The 21,054-nt window shown below is 53.4% G+C and overlaps 1 protein-coding gene across 6 annotated transcripts in view; it reads left to right on the top strand.

The window, feature by feature from the left end:
* Positions 1 to 21,054, top strand: part of KLHL29 (kelch like family member 29) — a 331,437-nt gene that overhangs the window by 168,316 nt on the left and 142,067 nt on the right. For all 6 annotated transcript variants that reach the window (XM_025261505.3, XM_044926203.2, XM_045162299.1 and 3 more), the window contains one exon: positions 17,304 to 17,633. In XM_025261505.3, the coding sequence (XP_025117290.3) occupies positions 17,349 to 17,633 (285 nt within the window). In that variant the 5' untranslated portion in view covers positions 17,304 to 17,348. The remainder of the gene's footprint in view (positions 1 to 17,303; positions 17,634 to 21,054) is intronic.

Below are 21,054 nucleotides of genomic sequence, written 5' to 3'. Positions count from 1 at the left end.
GCAGCAAAGGATGTGACTGATGGGTGTAAGTAGGGCTTCCACCCAGGCTGCTGATGGAATGTGGCAGATAACTAAGTTTTCAGAGCTCAATATGTTGACCAAGACACAGGGGATCCTGCAGAAGGAGGGTTGGAAGGAAGCAAGGCCAAAGGGTGAGCCCTCAGAGAAACCTGACGTCATGAGGAAGACTTCCCTTTGGAGACAAGAACTGAGCTGGAGAAGAACTGAATCAGTTATTGTAGGATGTTCAATTTGACAGTTCCTGTTGTCTTGGAGTCTCAGATGAGGCACAAAGCTGAGCATGAAAGGTACTCAGGACCACACATTGAAAGAGGAGTTGGGTAGCCCCAGGATCACCTCCACCTCCCCCAGGCCAGAAGTTAGAAAAGCCTTGTGATGACTTTTCTCAGGAAGGGAACATCCTTCCCGAGAAGAGCATTATCCAAGGGAGGAGTGATGAAGAGTTCCTCCACTCCTGAGGAGACATCCCCACCAGCTGTCAGCCCAAGCCTTTCCTTCATGCGACCTGGCACCGCCCTGAGCCTGGGGCATTTGGGAGAATGTGACCAGGCACCAGCACCATGCCTGACTCTGCAAGACCAGAGGTGGCCAGTCAGGGTAATCTCATGGCCACGCTCTCCAGGTGGACACTGCATGAGGGAGTCAGGCTTGAGCCGTCCTGGGAGAGCCCACCCAGGAGGACAGCCCAGCAGTGGGTGAGCCAGCAGAGCTCTTCAGGCACCTCGCTGACTACAGTCAGATCATCCAGTTTACTCCTGCCAAAGAACACACAACAGTGCCCACTGGGTCTCTGCCCCTCAAGAAGCCGCCTCTGCAGGCTTGCCATGCTCTGGCCATGCCATGCCGTTGTCTCAGCCTTTGTCCTGGGCACTCTGGGGAAGCCAGGAGCAGCAGTTAGTGAGTGACAAAGAGGCAGTACCTGGGGAGTGTCACATGCCCACTCCCCACCCCCACTCCTATTACTGAATCCTGAGACTGGGTGAGTGGGGACTAGGCCCAGGGGAGAAACTTGGAACTGGGCATGAGATCAAGGTTCCAGTAAGAGATCAAACTTGGCAAAGGAGAAGCTTCTGTTGTTGTTGTTCAGCCACTAAATCATTTCCAACTCTTTGTGACCCCATGGACTACAGCATGCCAGGCTTCCCCATCCTTCACCATCTCTTGGAGTTTGCTCAAGCTCATGTCTATGGAGTTGGTGATGCCATCCTACCATCTCATCCTCTGTGGTCCCCTTTCTCCTCCAGCCTTCAACCATTCCCAGCATCAGGGTCTTTCCAATGAGTCGACTCTTTGCATTAGGTGGCCAAGAAGAAGATAAGGATAAGATTGTTTTTAGAGCTGACCTTGCCAATGACTAGGTCTGTGACCATACACACTACTTGAACCTCTCCATGCTTCAGTTTAGTAAATGTACCCTCCTCAGAGGTTTAAGAGAGCTGATGCATGCAGCCCTGATGCTCAGTAAGCAATAGTTCTCAGGATTAGAAGTATCTGCAGCAATAGTAATAATAATAGAAGTAGCTCCCAAAAGTGATCAAAAAAGAAAAAAAAAAAAAAGCTGTTTGGGTTCAACAGGGTAGATTTGAAGGGAAGTAGTGGGAGAAAAAATCATCTGTTTGCTGCTGATATCCCACTGAGTTCAGCCTGTTTAGTCAGCCTTTTACACAACTATCATTTTGCAAAATCTGTAATAAGAGCAGTGCTGAGTGTAGGGGGAATCCCAGAGCACTATCCATGCCACCTGGATGACCCAGGAAGTCTTATGAGAAGAGGTGGCACAGAGTAAGGCCTCGTGCCATGCAGCGGGGATACACCATTGGAAGAAGAAAGTGGTCTCAGGACCCTTGTCAATTTCATGTCCTCTTTGCTCAGAACACAACCCTTGAGACAGTTCAGCCCAGTAAACATCAGTGAGTCCGTCTGTTGCACCCAGCCCACGGGGAGGCTGCCTGGGTCAGTGAGATGAGGAGGAGGCAGGCTTTGCACTCAGGGAGCTGCCAGTCTCCTGGGATGGGAAGACAAAAATCGTAGCGTGTGAAGCAAATGTGGCTCTTGGTAAGATGGAGGGATTCAGGGATGCTGCAGGGTTCAGAGGAGGAAAACTTAGCTTAGCCCGGGCAATTTATAAGCACACACACAGACACACAGACACACACCTCCTTGGCTCTCTTTTCCTCAAAACAAGTTCTTCTACTAGGTACATAATAGATGGCACTCCTCTACCTGCTTAAAGTTAGACATGGCATGTGGCTTGCTTTGGCCAATAACATGAGAGCAGGAAGGACATGTGTCCCTTCTAAGGGACAGTTTTAAGAATCAGTGTGTGTGATCCCCCAAACGCTCTTTTGCTCTGCAACCATGGCCAGCAGTGCCCAGGTGAGGGGCAACACTCCACCTGTGTCTTGAAGAAGAAAGACATGGAGCAAGGTCCCCAAGTGACCAGTGGTGAACAGGTAGGATGAATGAAAGGCATGTAATTGTAGTTAAATCACTGAGACTGAGTGTTAAGTACATTCAAGTCATGTCCGACTCTTTGTGACCCCATGGATGATAGCCCACCAGGCTCTTCTGTCCATGGAATTCTCCAGGCAAGAACAGTGGAATGAGTTACCACTCCCTTCTCCAGGGGATCTTCCTGACCCAGGGATTGAACACGGGTCTCCCACATTGCAGGCAGACTCTTTACCTACTGAGCCACCAAGGAAGACCACAAACCACTGAGACTGGGGGCTGTTTATTATCATAGCCTAACTCACCTAGCCAGGTGGATGCAAGCATCATTTTTTTAAGTAGCCCAAATAGAAAACTAAACCCTGAGAGACTCTTCAGAGACTCCTCTCTGAGTCTGTAACCCTTCCCTCATTGGAACCACCTTGCCCAAGGAATAGCAGGACTGGATTACAGTTCCATCTCTGCCCTGACGCTCTATCCTCAGGTAACACCATTGTCCAAGGGGGTGGCTGACCCAGAGTGACTGTGAGAGTCCAACATTGTAGGGATACAGTCTTCAGGGACCTGGGGGTTAAGGAACAGCCAACAGACAGCCTGCATCCATCAGCTTCTCAGCCTTGTGCCCTGAGGGTCACTGTGAAGGTCAAACCCAGAGTTAGACACAGGACAAACCCAAGGGAGGGGGAGGGAACATGGTGGTCTTTGCTGCTGGGGGGCATGGGGCCAAGGGTCCCAGGCTGCCCGACGGGGTGGAAGTGACAGCCTAGAAGCCAAGTGTCCCTGCTTGGTTAATCTAAAAATAAACAGAAAGGCAACAAAAAAATCCATGTTTCAATTACTGCACACAAGCTGTTCAAACAGCCAGCTCTGCACTGGAGATGTGAACTTGTCAACAGAGCCTGCCTCGTTTGCATGCTCGGGTGGTGATAAAACACACAACCTCGCAACAGGCTGCCCTCTGGTCTGGGTAGGTTTTTTCCTTTTTAATTAAATTAAATTAAAAATACAGACATAGAATAAAGAGTGAAAATCTGAAGCAGGTGCATCAAGATAGATGTGCTCAGTCATGTCTGACTCTGCAGCCCCATGGACTGTGGCCCACCAGGCTCCTCTGTCCATGGGATTCTCTAGGCAAGAAGACTGCAGTGGGTTGCATGCCTTTCCAGGGGATCTTCCCAACCTAGGGATCGAACCCCTGCCTCTTCTGTCTCCTGCACTGGCAGGCAGATTCTTTATCACTAGGACCACCTGGGAAGTCCGCACGTAGGACAGCAGCTCCCAAAACAGAGGCAGAGGAGGCTCTGAGGGCTAAGGTAAGCCACACCCTTGGGGAGAGGTGAGCAGGAGAGTGGCCAACACAAAGGGTCAGTGGCAGGACCCGGGGACAAAAGTCTCTTCCGAGTGACCCAAAACACTTCTCCCCTCCCCAACGCTGATCATGGAGAAAACCCCAGTGACCAGTGCGGGCCCTCAGCTCCCAAAGCTGAGGCAAAGGCTATTTAGGGACCGGAGAGAGGTTGTTACAGCCCACGTGTGGGGTGAGCTTAGCGGATCGGATGCATGGCGGACAGAGCTGCGACTCCATCCTTGGCATTTCTTTCCTCTCCCACACACCCTTCCTCACTGTCCTTGTTTAAACACAGTCTGTCCTCTGAAATGAATGAAGCCCCAGGAAGCTGGGCTCCCCTGGGCTCCAGGGCCACCCGGACCCACCCTGCCAGCTCCAGCCCAGAACAGCCACTGCCTCCCCTGAGCCCAGGGGTGCTTGTGTCTCTCTACTGGGATAGCCGTAAAGTTCGTTCAGTTCAGTCGCTCCGTCGTGTCTGATTCTTTGCGACCCCATGGACTGCAGCACGCCAGGCTTCCCTGTCCATCAACAATTCCCAGAGTTTACTCAAACTCGTGTCCATTGAGTTGGTGATGCCATCCAACCGATGATGGCATCTCCTCCTCTGTCATCCCCTTCTCCTCCCGCCTTCAATCTTTCCCAGCATCAGGGTCTTTTCAAATGAATCAGCTTTTCGCATCAGGTGGCCAAAGTATGGGAGTTTCAGCTTCAACATCAGTCCTTCCAATGAATATTCAGGACTGATTTCCTTTAAGATGGACTGGTTGTATCTCCTTGCAGTCCATGGGACTCCCAAGAGTTCGTTCAGGGGCTCCATAAGATCTTACGAGAAGCCCAAACAAACACTTTGGCCATTGTAATATATCCTTACTGTGTGCTTTTCTCTTGCCAGCACTACTTTCTCCCAAAGCCAGAACCTTGCCCCATCCTCGCTTGGTTTCAGGATCTTGCACCGAGTCATGCATTATGGCCCAAGAGGCAGTTAGTACTTTTGATATGACCTGACAAGGAAAGGGCAGGACATGTGTTCATCCAGGGCATGCCCAGGGGGTTGCTTGGGAGGGAAAGTGGGGGCAGAGCCCTGACCCATGATGGAACCCCAGAAGAGGAAGCCAGCTGCCTCTTAATTTCCCAGGGAGGGGTTCTGGATAAAGAAGAGCCCTCCCCCGGAGATGGAGACGAGAGAGCAGCGGGCTCATGCCAACACCGGTGAAGGCGCCACAAATCCTGCCGCTGAAGTGGCTGTTGGTTGTATATTCACTCTGGACAGGGATTTTAATGTCCCCAGCCCTCGGAGCAATTCTGCAGCCATCAGCCCAGACACTACTTACTCACTGAAATAAAAAAGCAGTCGAGTCTCTCCCAAGGAAGATAATATCCTGTCACAGGCAGTATGATCTGCCGGCCACGTGACGGCCGTTCCCTAATGTTTCCAAATAGACTTTTGAATAGACTCTTGTCTAGAAGAAAGCAAATTGCAAGAGCATTTTTGGCAGCCAAATAGAGAGCGCGTATTCGTCTTTCTTCTGTGCAACTCTAGCTGCTGGTCTGGCTCCAGGCACCGAGGAGGATTCATCCATCAACTTGGGTCACTGATGAACACCATTTGCTGTGAAGAGAGATCTCGTCGAATTAGTCAGTTCTGCAAGATTCGGAATAATGAGGCATGCCAGAGGCAGTCTGCGAGAGAGCGGGAGGCCCGCTTGGAGAAGGGAGGTAACTGTGAAGTCTAGCTCCCAAGTCTGCGAGTGTGTGTCTGCAGGACGGTGGGAAAGCAGGCTCCAGACCGTAGTGTTGCCATTCTCGGTGGAGCCACCCAGCGCAGGGAGTCAGAAGGAACCAGAGATGGTTACTTGTGTGGGTAATGGTCCTCCAGGACATCAAACCATACCCGCTGCCACAGCTGCCTCGTCAATCCTAATGTTTACGAGCCCCTAACTTATACACGCCTCCCTTCTTCCCTCCGTTTATGCTGATATTATGCTGCCAACTGTCATTTCCAATATCTTTTTTATTTTTCATTATCACCATTATAATGATTTACACCAAGAGCAATAGCACAAATGCCTAGTCAATTAGTCCCGTGAGAAAAGTCTCTGAATCATGTGCGCCTTTTCAAAAAAAAAAAAAAAAAAATTACTGCATCAAAACAGCCAAAATGTCTCAAAGCAAAGGTGCACACGAGCAGGGACAGAAATGGGAGCCTTGTTCTTTTAATATCGTTTATCGTTCCTCTAACGCATATGCTAGATACTACCTTTCCGAGGAAGGGAGATTGCTTTTTGCACCAGAAATTGTGCCCAGAAAAGGAATCAGTGGCATTTTTTCTGGAAACCTATCATCACAAAAGCATTTTGAGACATTTGTCTTTTTAGGTCGTGTATTAGCTTCCCAGGTGGCACTCGTGGTAAATAATCTGCCTGCCAATGCAGGCGACTAAGAGATATGAGTTCGATCCCTGGGTCCAGAAGATCCTCTGGAGGAGGAAATGGCAACCCACTCCAGTATTCTTGCCTAGAGAATCCCAGGGACAGAGGAGCCTGGCAGGCTACCGTCATGGGGCTGCAAAGAGTTGGACACAACTGAAGCGGCTTAGCATGCAGGAAGCCCTGTAATAATGAAATACGGATTTTCTCCAAACACCTTTGCCCCACCCCCCAGGGCCGTCCAGGGCGATCACAGCACTGGCGAGCACTGTAGGAGCATCAGAATGCCGGGGTCCTCAGGCCGACACTGATCCTGCTAACAGCTGATCTTAGGCTGACGTGTCTCAAGCTCTGCTGCTGCTGCTGCTGCTAAGTCACTTCAGTCATGTCCGACTGTGTGACCCCATAGATGGCAGCCCACCAGGCTCCTCCGTCCATGAGATTTTCCAGGCAAGAGTACTGGAGTGGGATGCCACTGCCTTCTCCAGTCTCAAGCTCTACCTGCGTTCAAGTCCTCCTGAGGGATCTTGTGAAAACAGTGGATTCTGACTCAGTGGTGCTGGGGCAAGCCTGGGATTCTGCAATCTACAAGCCCCGAGGTGGTGCCAACACCACAGACATACAAGCTGCCCTTGGGTAGGGGTGCTTAGGCCACCACCCAAGCCCTCATCTCCATCCTCTCCTTTTCATTTTCCCCACTTATAAAAGCCAATGACAACACATCCGCAGTAAGCATTGCAGCCCTAGAAAGCCATGCTGTTGTTGCCGTGACCACCGCTGGACCTTTAATGCAGGGGCTCCCTCCCTGCCCTGCTCTGAGCCAATCCACCCACTGGGCTGAAATCTGCCAGACTGTGTCTCCCTCAAAGTTTTTGGATGAGCTAAGACCTAGGAAAAGCAGGCAGGTTTAACTGGCAGTGGAAAAAAGTCCCTGTCTTCCTTTAGAGGTAAAGATGACACCCTCAAGCCTTCTGTTACAGAGCTTGATGCCCCCTAGGGTAAGACATCACTGCCCTGGTTTCTAATCTAAGCTGTCGCATTCCCGACGCCCCTCTCCCCCCAGGCTTGAGGGTCTGGTAGAGGCTGCTCAGTTGGGTCCAGACCCTGAAGCTGCCACAGCTAAGCAGCAATGCTGGGACAAGCCACCCCGAGCCTGGCACCAGGGCTGGGCAATCGTCACACTTGCCCTGCTGAGTGACCAGTGATGGCTGGGAGTAGGGGGTATAAATAGGAGAGCGGTGATCCCTCCTGGCTGGACAAGGCAGGTGGAAGGAAAATTCCCTTTCAGAGCAGGGGTGAAACGTGACAGCAATGTCTGTGCTCAGTTCTCTGTGGCCTTGGTGTTTGAAAGGAAAGGACCTAATCATAAAACCATACCCAGGTCAGTCCTGTGGCTGAGAACAGGGAGAGACTGGCATTAGCCTGGGGATGTTCCAGAAGCTGCTTGGCTTTTGAGCTGGTCAGAGGATTTGAAACAGGGCCCTGGATCCAGTCTGGCCCCACAACTGGCACATCTTATGTCCACTTGAAGTGCTAAACACCTGCCTCTGCTAAGGAATACTGCATCCCCAGGAGCAGGGCGTGGGCTGGAAAAGCCATGAGGAGGCCACGCCTTCAAGACCAGACCTGAGATGGTGGCCTCCTCACATTTTTCACCCTGAGCACCTGTCTGGCCTCAGAATGTGTTCCGAGCTGGAAAGGGCTTGCCGCCTTGATCTGGGAGTGTTTCCTGTGCTCTATTTCTGGGTGCCCAGACTGCAGAGTAGTGGCCAGGATTCAAACGCAAACCTCTTGACTCCCCACTGGGGATGAGTCCTGGAGCAATCACCAGAAGCTGAGCTGGCAGAGCAGAGGAGGGCCAGGCCCAGCACTCAGACCCAGGCAGCTGTGCCCAGTCAGTTCCATGGAGGAAACAGAGAGGCCCCTGTCATTAGGGAGCACACCCTCATAGGAGCGGCATAGACGGGGGAGTAGAATGTGCCAGCCCATTCCTGGGTCGTCAGCTGGCCTCTGTGAGCTCGGAGAAGGGACGGCTGTTTGGAGGAGGCCTCCTGCAGGAGGGCTGGAGTGGGCCCAGCCCCCCAGACTCAGCCAGAACCAAGTTGTCTGAGTCGGTGGGGCCCTGGTGGAGACAGGGGGTCCTGGGAGCCAAGGCACCCCCAGGGAGGCGTTTCCCAGCGGCATCCCCAGCTCCTGCTGATATCGGTGCCAAGTTACAGGACCAGGCCGGCTTCCCCAGAAGCACCCAGAGAATTCCTTTGTGCTGCATTTGCCAAGATGGTGTTCCGGCTGCCGTTTATTATTTTGCTCCAGAAGAAACACTAAAGATGCAGAGAGGGAAACGAAAATAAGAAAGATGGGCAGGGACTGTTCCAACTGACTTGGCAGCACGTCTCCCCCAAACGAGGCAATCATACATTTTCTGATCGAGCTGGACGGGCCGCGGCTCATTCTTCAGCCCCCTGTCTGGAGGCAGAGCAGGCTCCCCACCGTCCTGTGGATTAATCGTGCCTTCGGGCCCTCACAGCCGGCGCCCACTCCTCTGCATGCCTTAATGATAGGAAGGAGGGAAGGGTCATTAGTCACCTGTGATCTTGGGGCCAGTGTGCACACCGGGCGTGTCAATAGTTGGGAACACAGAGCATATCCCAGGACATGGAGCACCACTGTCCTGTGGTGAGTTTGGGGGTGCACAGAGCGCAGGTCGGCGAGCCCAGGAGTCTCAGGGGCCGGTGCCATGGGCTCCTCAACAGTGGCCCCTGGGCCCCAGTCCCGCATGGACAACACAAAGCAAAGGACTGTGACATTCACAATGATTGATTATTTATTCATGAATTATTCATGTCTAGGCAAGTCTGTGGGACAAGACGCTGCTCTGGTATCCAGCAAGCAGACATGACACCGAATTATAGAGACACGGCCCGGCCAGCAGGGCTGAACCTGAATCTGGTATCCTCTGGTCCCCCCCTCCAGGCCACCCTTGGGCCCTGGACCTGTGTCTGTCATGGTGCCCCTAAGCTTCAGCAGAAGCCCGTCCATCAGGGCAGGCTCTGGGGTTTGTGATAGGAGATCCCCTTGAACACAGACGTTTTGCTGAAAATGACCTTCATTCCACTACAGTGAGGTGTCCCCAGTGGCCCTGAGTGACAGAGAACCCTGCAAAGTCCCAGCCACCCAGCACAGGGGGTCTCAGAGAGTCCATGAGACACAGACCCACACAGCTTCCTAGTTCACAGCCGCCTCCTTCATCATCATCCTGGAAATCTGCCTGCTTCCTGTTGACCTTGAGGGCCTATCCTTATCCTCCCTGTAACTCAGATCTGGTCATTATCCAGGGATGGGGCTCTTTCTCGTGCACAGAGGGCTCACGAGGTTTACAGTTTGGTCCTCACAGTGGCCCTGGGGGCAGGCAGAGCTGTCCATTGCTGCTTTCCAGATGAATAACCCACAGCATCCCTGAGTTCCTGGGGCTCGTGAGGGGTGGTGAAGTGAAAGTTGCTCAGTCATGTCTGACTCTTTGCAACCCCACGGACTATACACTCCATGGAATTCTCCAGGCCAGGATACTGGAGTGGGTAGCCTTTCCCTTCTCCAGGGGATCTTCCCAACCCTGGGACCAAACCCAGGTCTCCCACATTGCAGGCAGATTCTTTACCAGCTGAGCCACAAGAGAAGCCCAAGAATATTGGAGTGGGTAGGCTATCCGTTCTCCAGTGGATCTTCCCTACCCAGGAATCAAACCAGGGTCTCCTGCATTGCAGGTGGTTCTTAACCAACTGAGCTATCAGGGAAGCCCAAGAAGTGGTGCTGGGGTTCAAACACAACCCTCTTGACACCTCACTTGGCTCTCTTTCCATTGTCCGGGGGCCCCAGGATGAGTCCTGGAGTGGTCACCTGGGGCTGAGCTAGCAGAGCAGAGAGGGGGCAGGGCCAGCGTTCAAACTCAGGCAGCTAGTGGGGTGTGGCTTCTCCAAACAGAACAAAGAGTGTGGACCCTTTGCAAGGAGACCCTGGAACCCAGAAGCTCAATGGCGAGTTGGTGAGGCAGGGTCCGAGAGGTGCTGAACACCTGGGGCCTGCCCAGCTCCTGGGGTCTGACTGGAGCATTGAGCATGAAATGGTCCAGCTCTGTGCATGTTTTCCAGAGTCTGAACCAGACTTAAGCCAGGCAATGACTGGGATGGAGCCCATATTTCCCAGTGGGGAAGGATGGGTAGGCTCTGTAGTACCAGACTGGTTCTTATACAACTCTAAAGTAAAGACATTCCCTTTTCTATCATTATAAATGTAATCTAACCACAACAGGGGCTTCCCGGGTGGCAGTAGTGGTAAAGAACCCTCCTGCCAATGCAGAAGACATAAGAGATGTGAGTTCAATCCCTGTGTCAGGAAGATCCCCTGGTGGAGGGCAGCAGTTTGATCCTCCAACCCATTCCAGTATTCTTGTCTGGAGAATCCCATGGACAAAGGAGCCTTGGTGGGCTACAGTCCAGAGTCGGACATGACTGAAGGGACTTAGCACGCATGCATGCAACCACAACATAGAAAATAAAACAAACAACACCTAAAACTTTTGGTCAAATTCCAGGCAGTCAGAATCACTTCTTTCAGTAGCTACAGCAAAACTAAGACAAGCAAGGCTTGGTGCAGAGTGAAGGCCCAAAGTACACTTTCCATTTGGGCATCAGGAGCACAGAGAAGGAGAGAGGCTGGGAGATGAGGGTTCTAGGGACAGTCAAGGGGCAGAAGTTTGGGGCAGGAGCTGGAAGTCAGGGGCTGGAGCAGTTACATCACTTTGTTTTCATCCCAGTTAGCAACCCTCCTCTGACTCCTCCAAGGGAAGAGAAAGAGACCCAGGACAAGGTGGTGTTGCCTGCATCCCGGCACACCTGGTGCTCAGTGGCGATGACCTGAATGAGGGCTTGGCCCCAGTGCCCAGTAGGCAGGGAAGCTGACTTCTGACTTCCATTCACTCCAGGTGAAGGGGAGCCCAAGCGTGGAGCGTGTGTGGAGGTCCTGGGCCCAGGCCTCTGCTGGGGGAGCCCATACCCTTTCTGGTGAGCAAGGGAGTCATCGTGGGAGCCAGCACCTTATCCCTCAGGAGTTGGGGGGCAGCAGGAACAGACCCTCCTCTCTCTCCCAGGGAGGAGCCCTGGATAAGGAAGAAGGTCTTCCTCACAGTGGGGCTTGGATGCTACAGGCACACCAGGCTGACCCTGTAATACTTTTGAGGGATCATCTCAGCCCTGAGTTAGTTGGGCTGGAGGGTCATTGTTCTCCCTGGAGCCGGTCAGTGTGGGCCTCCTCCCCCTTTAGGGTGCTGGGGGGCTCTGTCCTTAGGCTTGGTGTCTACCTGTGTGCACTGTCTGTGTGGCTTTGAACGGGGAGGTAGGGGCAGGGCTTGGGGGCGGGGTGGTGCAGGGCCAATGGCTGTGCATCCACAGCAGCCCTTGGGCCCTTCCGGAGTGTCCCAGGGTGACGTGCTCACCCCATTCTTCCCCTCCACTGCAATTCTGTGAGCAGGGCCTCACCTCCCCTCACTCTCCCCAGGGGAGGAGAGGCGTGTGCAGAGAGAAGCAACTGGGAACCAGGGTCGGGGACCAGCTTCCCCAGTGGTGTGCTAGGCCCAGGGTCTCTGAATCTAGGTCTGGTTCTGGAAGAGTGGAAACCCAGTGTCTGCACGTGGGGCCACAATGCAAGCTGGTGGTGGTGCATGCCTTTAGGGAACTGGGAGGTGTGAGGCTTCAGGCAAGCAAACATGGGCTTCCACCCACCCCAGTTGGGGGCCCCGACCCCCTCCCATCGTCTCTGCCAGCCCAGCATCCCTTGGATGGTGCAGAGATCAACGCCCCTAGTGAAGGAGTGGGTGCCCTCCCTGCACCCCAGCAGCCACAGCCAAGCCTTCCAAGTAAAACCCCCGCCTCTGGGAGGCTCTTCAGACTGAATCTGGGACTTGCCCCTTAGGATCTCCTGGAGGAGAGTATGGCAATGCACTCCAATATTCTTGCCTGGAGAATCCCATGGACAGAGGAGCCTGGTGGGCTACAGCTATGGGTTGCAAAGAGTCGAACACGATTGAGTGATTAACACTCCTGGGAGACTCTTCAGATTGAACCCAGGACCTCCCCCTATACGTCTCTACCCTGGACCTCAGGCTAACCTGGCCCCCACTCACAAATTAAGACTTTTTAGATCCTAGAGATCTTTCTTCACACTTGGTGTAATTTAAAAGATGCTGGCCACACAATCACCCCACCCAGGGGCAAGCCTGCTCCCTGATTAAGAGCCCCGGACCTGGGAATGATTGTGGCCAGGCTCCCTCCTCTCTCTCGTGCCCGGGCCCCAAGCCGGGCTCTGCCCATTCACAGGCCGCCTGCCGGGTGTGCACCTTGACGAGGAAGCATTTCTGCATGTTTTGTCTGTAATTGCTTGACCAGGTTCGTCTGAAATGCCTCGTGCGCCTGAGGCCTCCTCCAGCCCGGGCAAACGCTTCCTCCAGCCCCAGATGCACTTGGGAGCCCACAGGCCGCAGCCCAGCAGGAAATACTGACGCAGCCACCTCTGGCGCTGGCCCTCTGCCGTCTCACCCTGGTACACCAGGCAGCATGCGCCTTTCATTCCGTTTTGAAAGGGGAAATTAAACTGAGGGATGAAGTCGAGCCCAAACCTGCCATGCAAATAGCTGACCTTTGTCTTGAATACACTTAACGAGACCGAGCCCAGACTGTGGGTCCTCCAGCTGCCTGAGTGTCCATCTCTCTGGTGTTTTCAGGAGACTCACATGGATGCACAGCAGGACGGGGATGGGCAGAGGCACAGCTTCTGAGCTGGCTTTTCTGCCATGCACCAAGGCTGTGAGGAGAAGAGAGCCACAGTGTGGTCCAGGGGGCCCCTCTTCTCCAAGGTAGCAAGCTGAGAGGTGTGATCGGCATCAGAGATGTTGTTGGGGCCCAGGAGGGCCCTGTGACTGGATCCCAAACACGCTGTGCCAGCTCTGGGCTTGTCTCAGGGGTGCAGGCCACCTGAACGCCAGCCCTCCTGATCTCCATCCTCAGCAGCTGGAAGGAGATGGTTCCTTGACAATATGGGAGGTTGTGTTGTTCTGTAGGAAAGTAGGGGCTGACTTAGTGCCAATCAGGCCAGGTTAGACTTAGTAACAAATAAACTGCCAATCTCACGGCCTTAAAGATAAAGATTTATGTACCAATTGTGCCGAGTTTGGCACTGGGGTTGAGATGGGGGGGCAACCCTCTTCCATCAGATAATGGCACTGGCTGGGAGATGTGGCCTCTGAGGTCACCAGGGCAAGCAGAGGGTCACACCAGATGTTTTTAAAGATAGAGTTCTGGAAATGGCCTTCATCCCTTCCCCACTCATTCTGTCTGCGTGAATTCAGATACATGATCCCAAGTTAATTATGAGGGAGGATTCAGAGGTCTTTCTGGATGGTCAGAAAGAGGACACTGTGTTTTAAACTTGGAGCATCATGTCTACCCCACTTAGGATCCAGCCTAGGGAGGCAGTCACCCCAAGGGCACTGGTAATAGCAAGAGCCCTGCCCTGACAGGTGAACCTCAGGAGACCAGAGTCTAGGCCCTGGGTTTCAGCTGCCCCTGGACATGTAGATCCTCCTTTCAGAGCTGTCCTCAGAGACTCCAGGTCTGCTTTCTTAGAAAGGACAGTTCCTAGCTCCAGTGCCTTCAGGGAATTTCCAGCTGGAAGACTCAAAGTTTTATGTCTAAGATTCTCCTTTTGCACAAATGTGTTTGTCCCTTCCTTAAACATTGAGCAATTAAGAAGAAATAAACATGTGTTTATTTATCCAGCAAATATCTCCTAAATACTCTTCTAAGCCAGGCATTGCTAGGTGCTGGGATTATAGAAACAATAAAGCCTGGAGTTTACTCTCAAGGGTAGCAAATGTACAACAGCCATCCATGGATGCTGGAATGGTGGTGGGTACAGATGTTCAGGGGGACAGAGGAGCTCTCTCACCTGATCTTGGGAAAGGAGTGGTTAATACAACCTCTGAGAAGAGTCAATGGCTGAGTTGGGTCAAAACAGACACACAGGACTTAGCCAGATTCAGGGGAAGCCGGTTCTGGCAGAGGAACAGGGTGGGCTTGTCCACAGGCAGAGGGCGAGATACCTTCAGAAACTGTAATGTGTTTGGAATGACAGCACCTCATCCCCGGGATGGGAAGAATGAAAAGTGAAAATGAAAGTCGCTCAGTCTTTGCAACCACTATACAGTCCATGGAATTCTCCAGGCCAGAATACTTAAGTGTATAGCCTATCCCTTTTCCAACGGATCTTCCCTACCCAGGAATCGAACCTGGGTCTCCCGCATTGCAGGTGGATTCTTTACCAACTGAGCTATCAGGGAAGCCCATTAATGAATGAATGATGATGAATGATGATGCCAAAAAAGAGAGCCAGCCCAGATGCTCAAGAATCCCCTGGCTACCCTAAGGAGTCTGGATCGTTATCAGAAGGGTAGTATTTAAAGCAGGAGAGAAAAGGATGGTGACCAGACCTGTGCTTTAAAAAACCATAAGGGAGAGACTTCTCTGGCGGTCCAGCTATTGAGACTACACACCACCAATGCAGGGACTTGGTTTCAGTCCCCGGTTGGGGAACTAAGATCCCACACACTACAAGGCACGGCCAGAAGATTCAAAAGGCAGTAATAATAAAATAAACAAAGTTTTTTTTTTAAAGCCACAAGGGCTGTTGGTGGAGGATGGACAAGAAGGATGAAGCTGGGGGCAGAAGACCAGTTGAGATAATGTATGTGGGAGGCATGATTTGGGGTGAATGTGCAGATGGAGGGAGGCAGATTTTGAGAAACAACTAGAGCAACAGATGCAAAAGCCCTGCTGGGAGGTACGGGGACAGACGTGGGGACAGGCAGATGGCTTTCTCTTAGAGGGAATTCCTGAGAATGCATGTCTGGGCAAAAGAACAATGCGTTGATTTAAGGATGAACCATGTTTAGGTACCTTCAGGCAGCAGGATGGGGGGCGTGGTGCAAGGCGAGGGAGGCTCCAGGAAACATGGCTGAATGAGGTCGTCCAGGGACAGGGCGGAGGGTGGGAAACGAAGAGGAAATAGGGGCCCTTGAAAAAGAGCCAAGAAAGAGGAGCCTGCTGCACAGACAGGAGGAGGGGTGGCAGAGGAAGGAGGAAAAATGAGAGAACGTAATGTCGACGAGACTGCACAGAGGAGCTTTCCAGAAGGTCGGCTGTGCCAAGAAAGGTGGGGAGGGGGGTTAAGGAAGACATGGGCATAAACTTCCCATTGGATAGGACAAATAGGTCCTTCTTGACCTCAGTGAGAATGACCCCAGAGGAGTGACCAGAGCCACACAGGAGTAGATGACAGAGCAGGAGCAGGGACCATGATCAGAACCAAGCATAGCCAGCTCTCCTGAGAACATCAGTTGGAAAAGTTTGTGAGGATAATCAAAGGGAGGTTCATTTTTATTTTGATGCTGTTACTATTGAATAGATGAAAAAACAACTTTTGTTACTATTGAATACAATTTTTGTGGCATGGTATAAGCTACGAAGCATAGCAATGAAATTAAGTGAGCCCACCATCCAACTTAACAGGGACAGTCATCTCTGCTTCAGGTGGACCTGCAGGCTTAGCCCAGGCTGTGGGGGGTCAAGTATCCAGCGGAGGGGACAGTGCCAAGATAGGGGACAGCTGCTACCAGGGCCCTGTCCGTCACAGCCTGGATTGGGTTGGCCCAGGCTCTGGTTCTGTGGCACTAGAAGCTGGCACCTAGGTCTGGATGTGCAAGGACCAGAGTGGTATCAGGCTTAACGTAAGTTTGTAAAATAAAGCGGTCCATGTACTAGTCAGCAATTCCAGAGCCCCCAGCCCGAGCTGAGCTGGACTGACAGGTTAGGAAAGTGAGCCAGGAGCTGTCCTTGACCTCCAGGAGCTCACACCCTAGACAGAAAGTGTGTGGAGAAAGGAAAAAAATCAAAGAGAACCACGTCGTGCCTGAGCTGGGAGCAGAGCTGGGGATGTGATGTGCAGGGAGACAACACCTCAGTCTGCCCCTGGCACCCTAGCACTAACTTCTCCCCTCTGCATGTGCCTCACTGAGGCCTCGCCCACTAGGACAGCCTTTCCTGTATCTTTACATCCTTCCTGACTGAGGGTGACTGGTGCAGAGCCAGGCAAGTCATGGTCGTGCTGAGCAAAATTCGATCCCTGATGATACAGGAGGCCCTCGGGGTATCTGGTGTGTCTAGGTCTCCATGACAACAAGGAGGGCCTTTTGTTCGGATATTCGGGAAAGCTGCATGGAGACAGTCTGGTTCACAGAGGCTGGGGAGCCCGGGGGACTCTGGTGCCAGCAACTGAGTCGCAGGTTATAAAAGAAAACTCTCAACTCCCTAAAGCTTAACACCTCGGACTTGAGTCCTACACTAAGTCACGGTCTGGAGGCCGGAGATCCTGGCCACATTCTCACCTTCTAGCTTTTGGACCTTGAGGGAATCACTTATTCTTAATGAATTCCCTGGCCCATAAAGTGAGGATGACCTTCCCAACTCACAGGCCACTCTAAGGATCAAATGAGATCTGTTGTCAAGGTCCTCGTTCACCACAAAGTGAATCTCCCGACATGGCTGTTTCACCTTACCATAGGGTTGAGGATAACAGAGCCTGAGGGGTCCACAGGATCTTGTTTTCACAGCAGGGATGGGGGGGACAAAGTCCTAGTTATAATTAGCAGGCACACGTCTGCATCGTCCAGGGCAATGTGATGCTACCGAACAGAAAGCATCACTTTAAACCATGACCGGATTCAAATCTCATTGACTACACTTCTGCCATGTGATCCTGGACCAATCATTTATTCCTCATCTGTGATGGGGCTAATGATCCATGCTTTGTGGGCTTGCTGTGAATATGAAATGAGCGAACGGTTTTGCGCCCAGAGAAGATGTTTAATGGGCACTGACGGCCGTGGCTGTCCTCGCATCCCGGCGGGGCTGCCCTTTATTTAAACTGCCCTCCTCCCCACTCTCTGCCCACAGGTCCGGCCTCTGTTTCCCCGTGAGGAGCAGCTGCGGCCCAGCGAGATGTCCCGGCACCACAGCCGCTTCGAAAGAGATTACCGGGTAGGCTGGGACCGCCGCGAGTGGAGTGCCAACGGGACGCATGGGACCACCAGCATCTGCAGCGCCACCGCTGGGGCGGGGGGCAGCTCCGCCAGCAGCCTCAGCACCCGGCCCGGCCTTCTGCCGCTGCCCGTGGTGCCCTCCCGACTGCCCACACCTGCCACGGCCCCCACGCCCTGCACCACTGGCAGCGGCGAGGCCATCACCAGCCTTGTGGCCAGCTCCGCCCCCGCCACCACCGCCAAGGTAAGAGCCCTCTGGTGTCCGCTGCGAGCAGGAGCCGGGCAGGGGAGCCCTGCTCCCCCACAGTCCCCAGCCGGATGCTTCCTTCTCCAGAGTATGGGTGTCCCTGGGGCCGCGCCAGGCAACTGTTCAAGTTCACGTGGTTTTAGTTTCCATAAAGCCTCTCTCTCTGTGCCTAACTTGTAGGAAGACAAGCAGGTGCTGAGGCCGTGTGTTGTCCTCTGTCACATGGACAAAAGGCATTTAACCAGCGAAAGGGCTGTGAAACTCTAAGGTGGTGATAGAGGGTCTGTAAGTGGGTGACTGTAGATGGGTAAGACCCCTGGGGGCTCCGGTGACAAGTGTGCAAAAAGATTCTGCCCAGCAGTTGGTCCTAAATGGTCATAAAACTGCTGTGTATCAACCAGCGTTCGTACCAAGCGTACGCACACCCAGGGTCCCCCCCAAGCCCCAGACAACCCCGTGACATCAGTACTTTTGTCCAGTTGAGGACACGGAGGAACCAAGTCTATGGGAGAGGTCTGAGGGGGGACCTTCCTGGAGGAACCCAGGCCTCAAGGGTGTCAGTTTCAGGTCATTTTTCCCTCTTCCAGAAGTGGCTCCAGCTCCCAGAAGCAACAGCAGAAAACAGTCTGGGTTACCAACCGCGACCACGGAAGTAAAAATGTCGCTAAGGCTCCTGCCTAGCTTCCGGCCGAGCTGGTGCCCCTCGGGCCACTCAGAGTCCCTGGAGGGACGGGCCCCAGGCTGGTGGCCGGAAGCCCATTCACGGCCACCCGGTGTCCTGGGCAAGCAGGCGCTCTGCAGGTCCCGTCACCTCTGCCAGGCATTCAGAGCTGCCTCCTAGGAGCCGTCTCAGGGCCAGCGTGTGTGTGTGTGTATGTGTGTGTGTGTCTAGTCTTTTGTGCTTTCATAAAAGTTGCAGGAAAAGTTAAAGGCAGGGGAGCCCCAGCCCCAGCCATTGTGAGGTGGCGGTGGTGTTGGAAAGTGGCGCTCCAGGTGTGCTGAGCCTTTGTCTCGGCGATTTTCAAAGCTCCCTTTCAGCCCCGCTTCCCATTAATAACTGTGAGTGCTGCCGACGCAGTGCCCGGCAGAGGCCCGAGACAATGGAGCCACTGGAGGCCAGCTTGGAGCGCACTGACATCTTCGGCAGTGCCTTATTGATTTCATTTTCCTGTTATGAAAACACCGCCCCACTGAGGTGGAAAGGGAAGGAATGTTGGACAGGGGAGAGGAAACGGAGGCTTAATGTGGGCACGAGGCCCCTGGACCAGCCAAACACATTCCTCCCCAGGCGCCAGCCCCCAGGATGGCTCCGGGGGCAGTGACCTCGGCCCAGGGGACCCAGCCGGCCACCCCACCGGCCGCATCTGGCAGCCGCTCAGCTAGGCCAGCTGTTGACCATGTGGAGGATGGCAGCGTCTGGAGCTGACGGCCGGGGTTCCAGGTGGGCAGGGAGGAGCTGGGCGCGGGAGCCCTCTTGATGGTTTCCACCCTCTCAGGGATGGAGGCCTTTTTAGGGACAGTGTCAGGCTGAGCCTCGGGCCAGGGTTTGGGCTCTGCCAAGCCAGGGAAGTGGAGGGGAAACTCGGGGTGGGCCTGCCCTGCCCACACGGCTCCTGCTTTGCTTTCAAGCAGCTTGATATTCATCATCTCTGGCTGGGCCCCAAACCACAGCATACAGAGGAAAGGAACCTGGCCTCAGACAGAAAACAACAGCTGGGCAAGAAAAAGCTGGGTGGCTGGGAGGGGAGAGGGGCCAAAAGTTCATGCCTCTGTGGACAACCAGCTCCTTGGCACACCTTCCCCCGTAACCATCTCCAGCCCAGTTTCACACCTGCAGAGGCTTGTCCAGTCAAGCAAAGGTGCCTGATTGCACCCTGGATTCCTGGGGTGCTCAGAAGGGAGTAGGGGCGGGCAGGGAGGACAAAATACAGCAGAGGCTTCCGTCCGGGGCCTTGGGGCTGAACTTGGGCTCTGGTTCCGTTCCGCCCTTCTGGCCTAACTGCCGACCCCCCAGACTCCTGTCCCCAGCCTATTTGTCTAAGCCGAGACGGGACCACATCGAGTGACAGGCAAGCCACCAGGAGGTATCTGTGGTTTGCCTGGTCGACCAGTTGCGTCTTCACTGAGCAGCCAAGGTTTGGCTCTTGCCCTCAGGAAACTCATGGGCCAGGATATAACAAATCTGCGGCCTGGATGGTGCAACCGAGTGACCCGAGGATGCCTCTCCCGTTGAGGCTATTGGCAGAGGCTGCTTTGTGGAATGGAGGGAGACAGACTCTGGAGCCAGACTGCCTGGATTTGAATTCCATTCTATCTCGTGCTGACTGAGTGACCCTGGGCCAGTTGCATAACCTCTCTGGGCCTCACTTCTGTAACATGGGAATAAGTGGTCGTACCTGCCTGTCAGAGTTGTGAGGATCATGTGAGTTAAAACTCAAGTAAAGAGTTCAGAATCACATCAAGCCCGGCACACAGGACATGTCCTATAGAGCACTATGGTCATCATCATTGTCCCCGTCTCCCAGGGGAGGCTTACGGGACAAGGCCACGCCCCGTAAGGAAAGGTGATCATTTTCTGGCCTCACCAAGAGGAAAAGGTAAGGCTTCAGATAAGAAAACAAGAGCTAGGCCCCAAGCAGGCAGGGACAGGAACTGAGTTTTTGAGTGGTTAAGCCTCAAGCTGGGGCTCCCCAGCTGGCAGTAAAGAACCCGCCTGTAAATGCAGGAGACATAAGAGACGCAGGTTCGATCCCTAGGTCAGAAAGGTCCCCTGGAGGAGGCCATGGCAACCCACTCCAGTGTTCTTGCCTGGAGAATCCCATGGATGGGGATCCTGGTGGGCTACGGTCCATAGGGTCGCAAAGAGTCAGGCACAACTGAAGCAACTTAGCATGCACGCAGGCCTTAAGCTGACCTTGTGACATGACCATGGTGACATGTCAGCAAGACGGGCTGGAGGGAAGGGGGATCCAATGGGCCTCAAACAGAGACTGAGTTAGCACCACCTAGTAATGGGTGATGGCAGTGAGCACCTTAAAGCTTTTGTCAGCCATGGGCCCTTTCCTCCAAGAGAGCCCAGGGACTTTTTTTGTTGTTGTTTTTGGCTGCATCCTGTCTTCACTGTGTCATGAGGGATCTTTCATTGTGATGCATGGACCCTCTAGATGTGGTGCTCAGGCTCAGTAGTTGTGGTACACCCGTATAGTTGCTCCGTGCTATGGGGGAAATCTTACTTCTTAGGGATTGAACTTAGGGATTGAACCCAAGTGCTCTGAATTAGAAGGTGGATTCTTAACCACCAGACCACCAGGGAGGTCCTGAAAACCCAGTGTCTACTCAGGGCAGAGGCCCCCTCTGGTGGACGACTTGGGGAGGCAGGTAGCTGCATGGAAGCCAGAAGCAGAGCTGTGGCTTTCAC

The sequence above is a fragment of the Bubalus bubalis genome, chromosome 12 (assembly GCF_019923935.1).
Source record: "Bubalus bubalis isolate 160015118507 breed Murrah chromosome 12, NDDB_SH_1, whole genome shotgun sequence".
Lineage (NCBI taxonomy): Eukaryota > Metazoa > Chordata > Mammalia > Artiodactyla > Bovidae > Bubalus > Bubalus bubalis.
The sequence above is the reverse complement of the archived record's forward strand: the minus strand, read 5'-3'. Positions and strand labels throughout refer to the sequence as shown.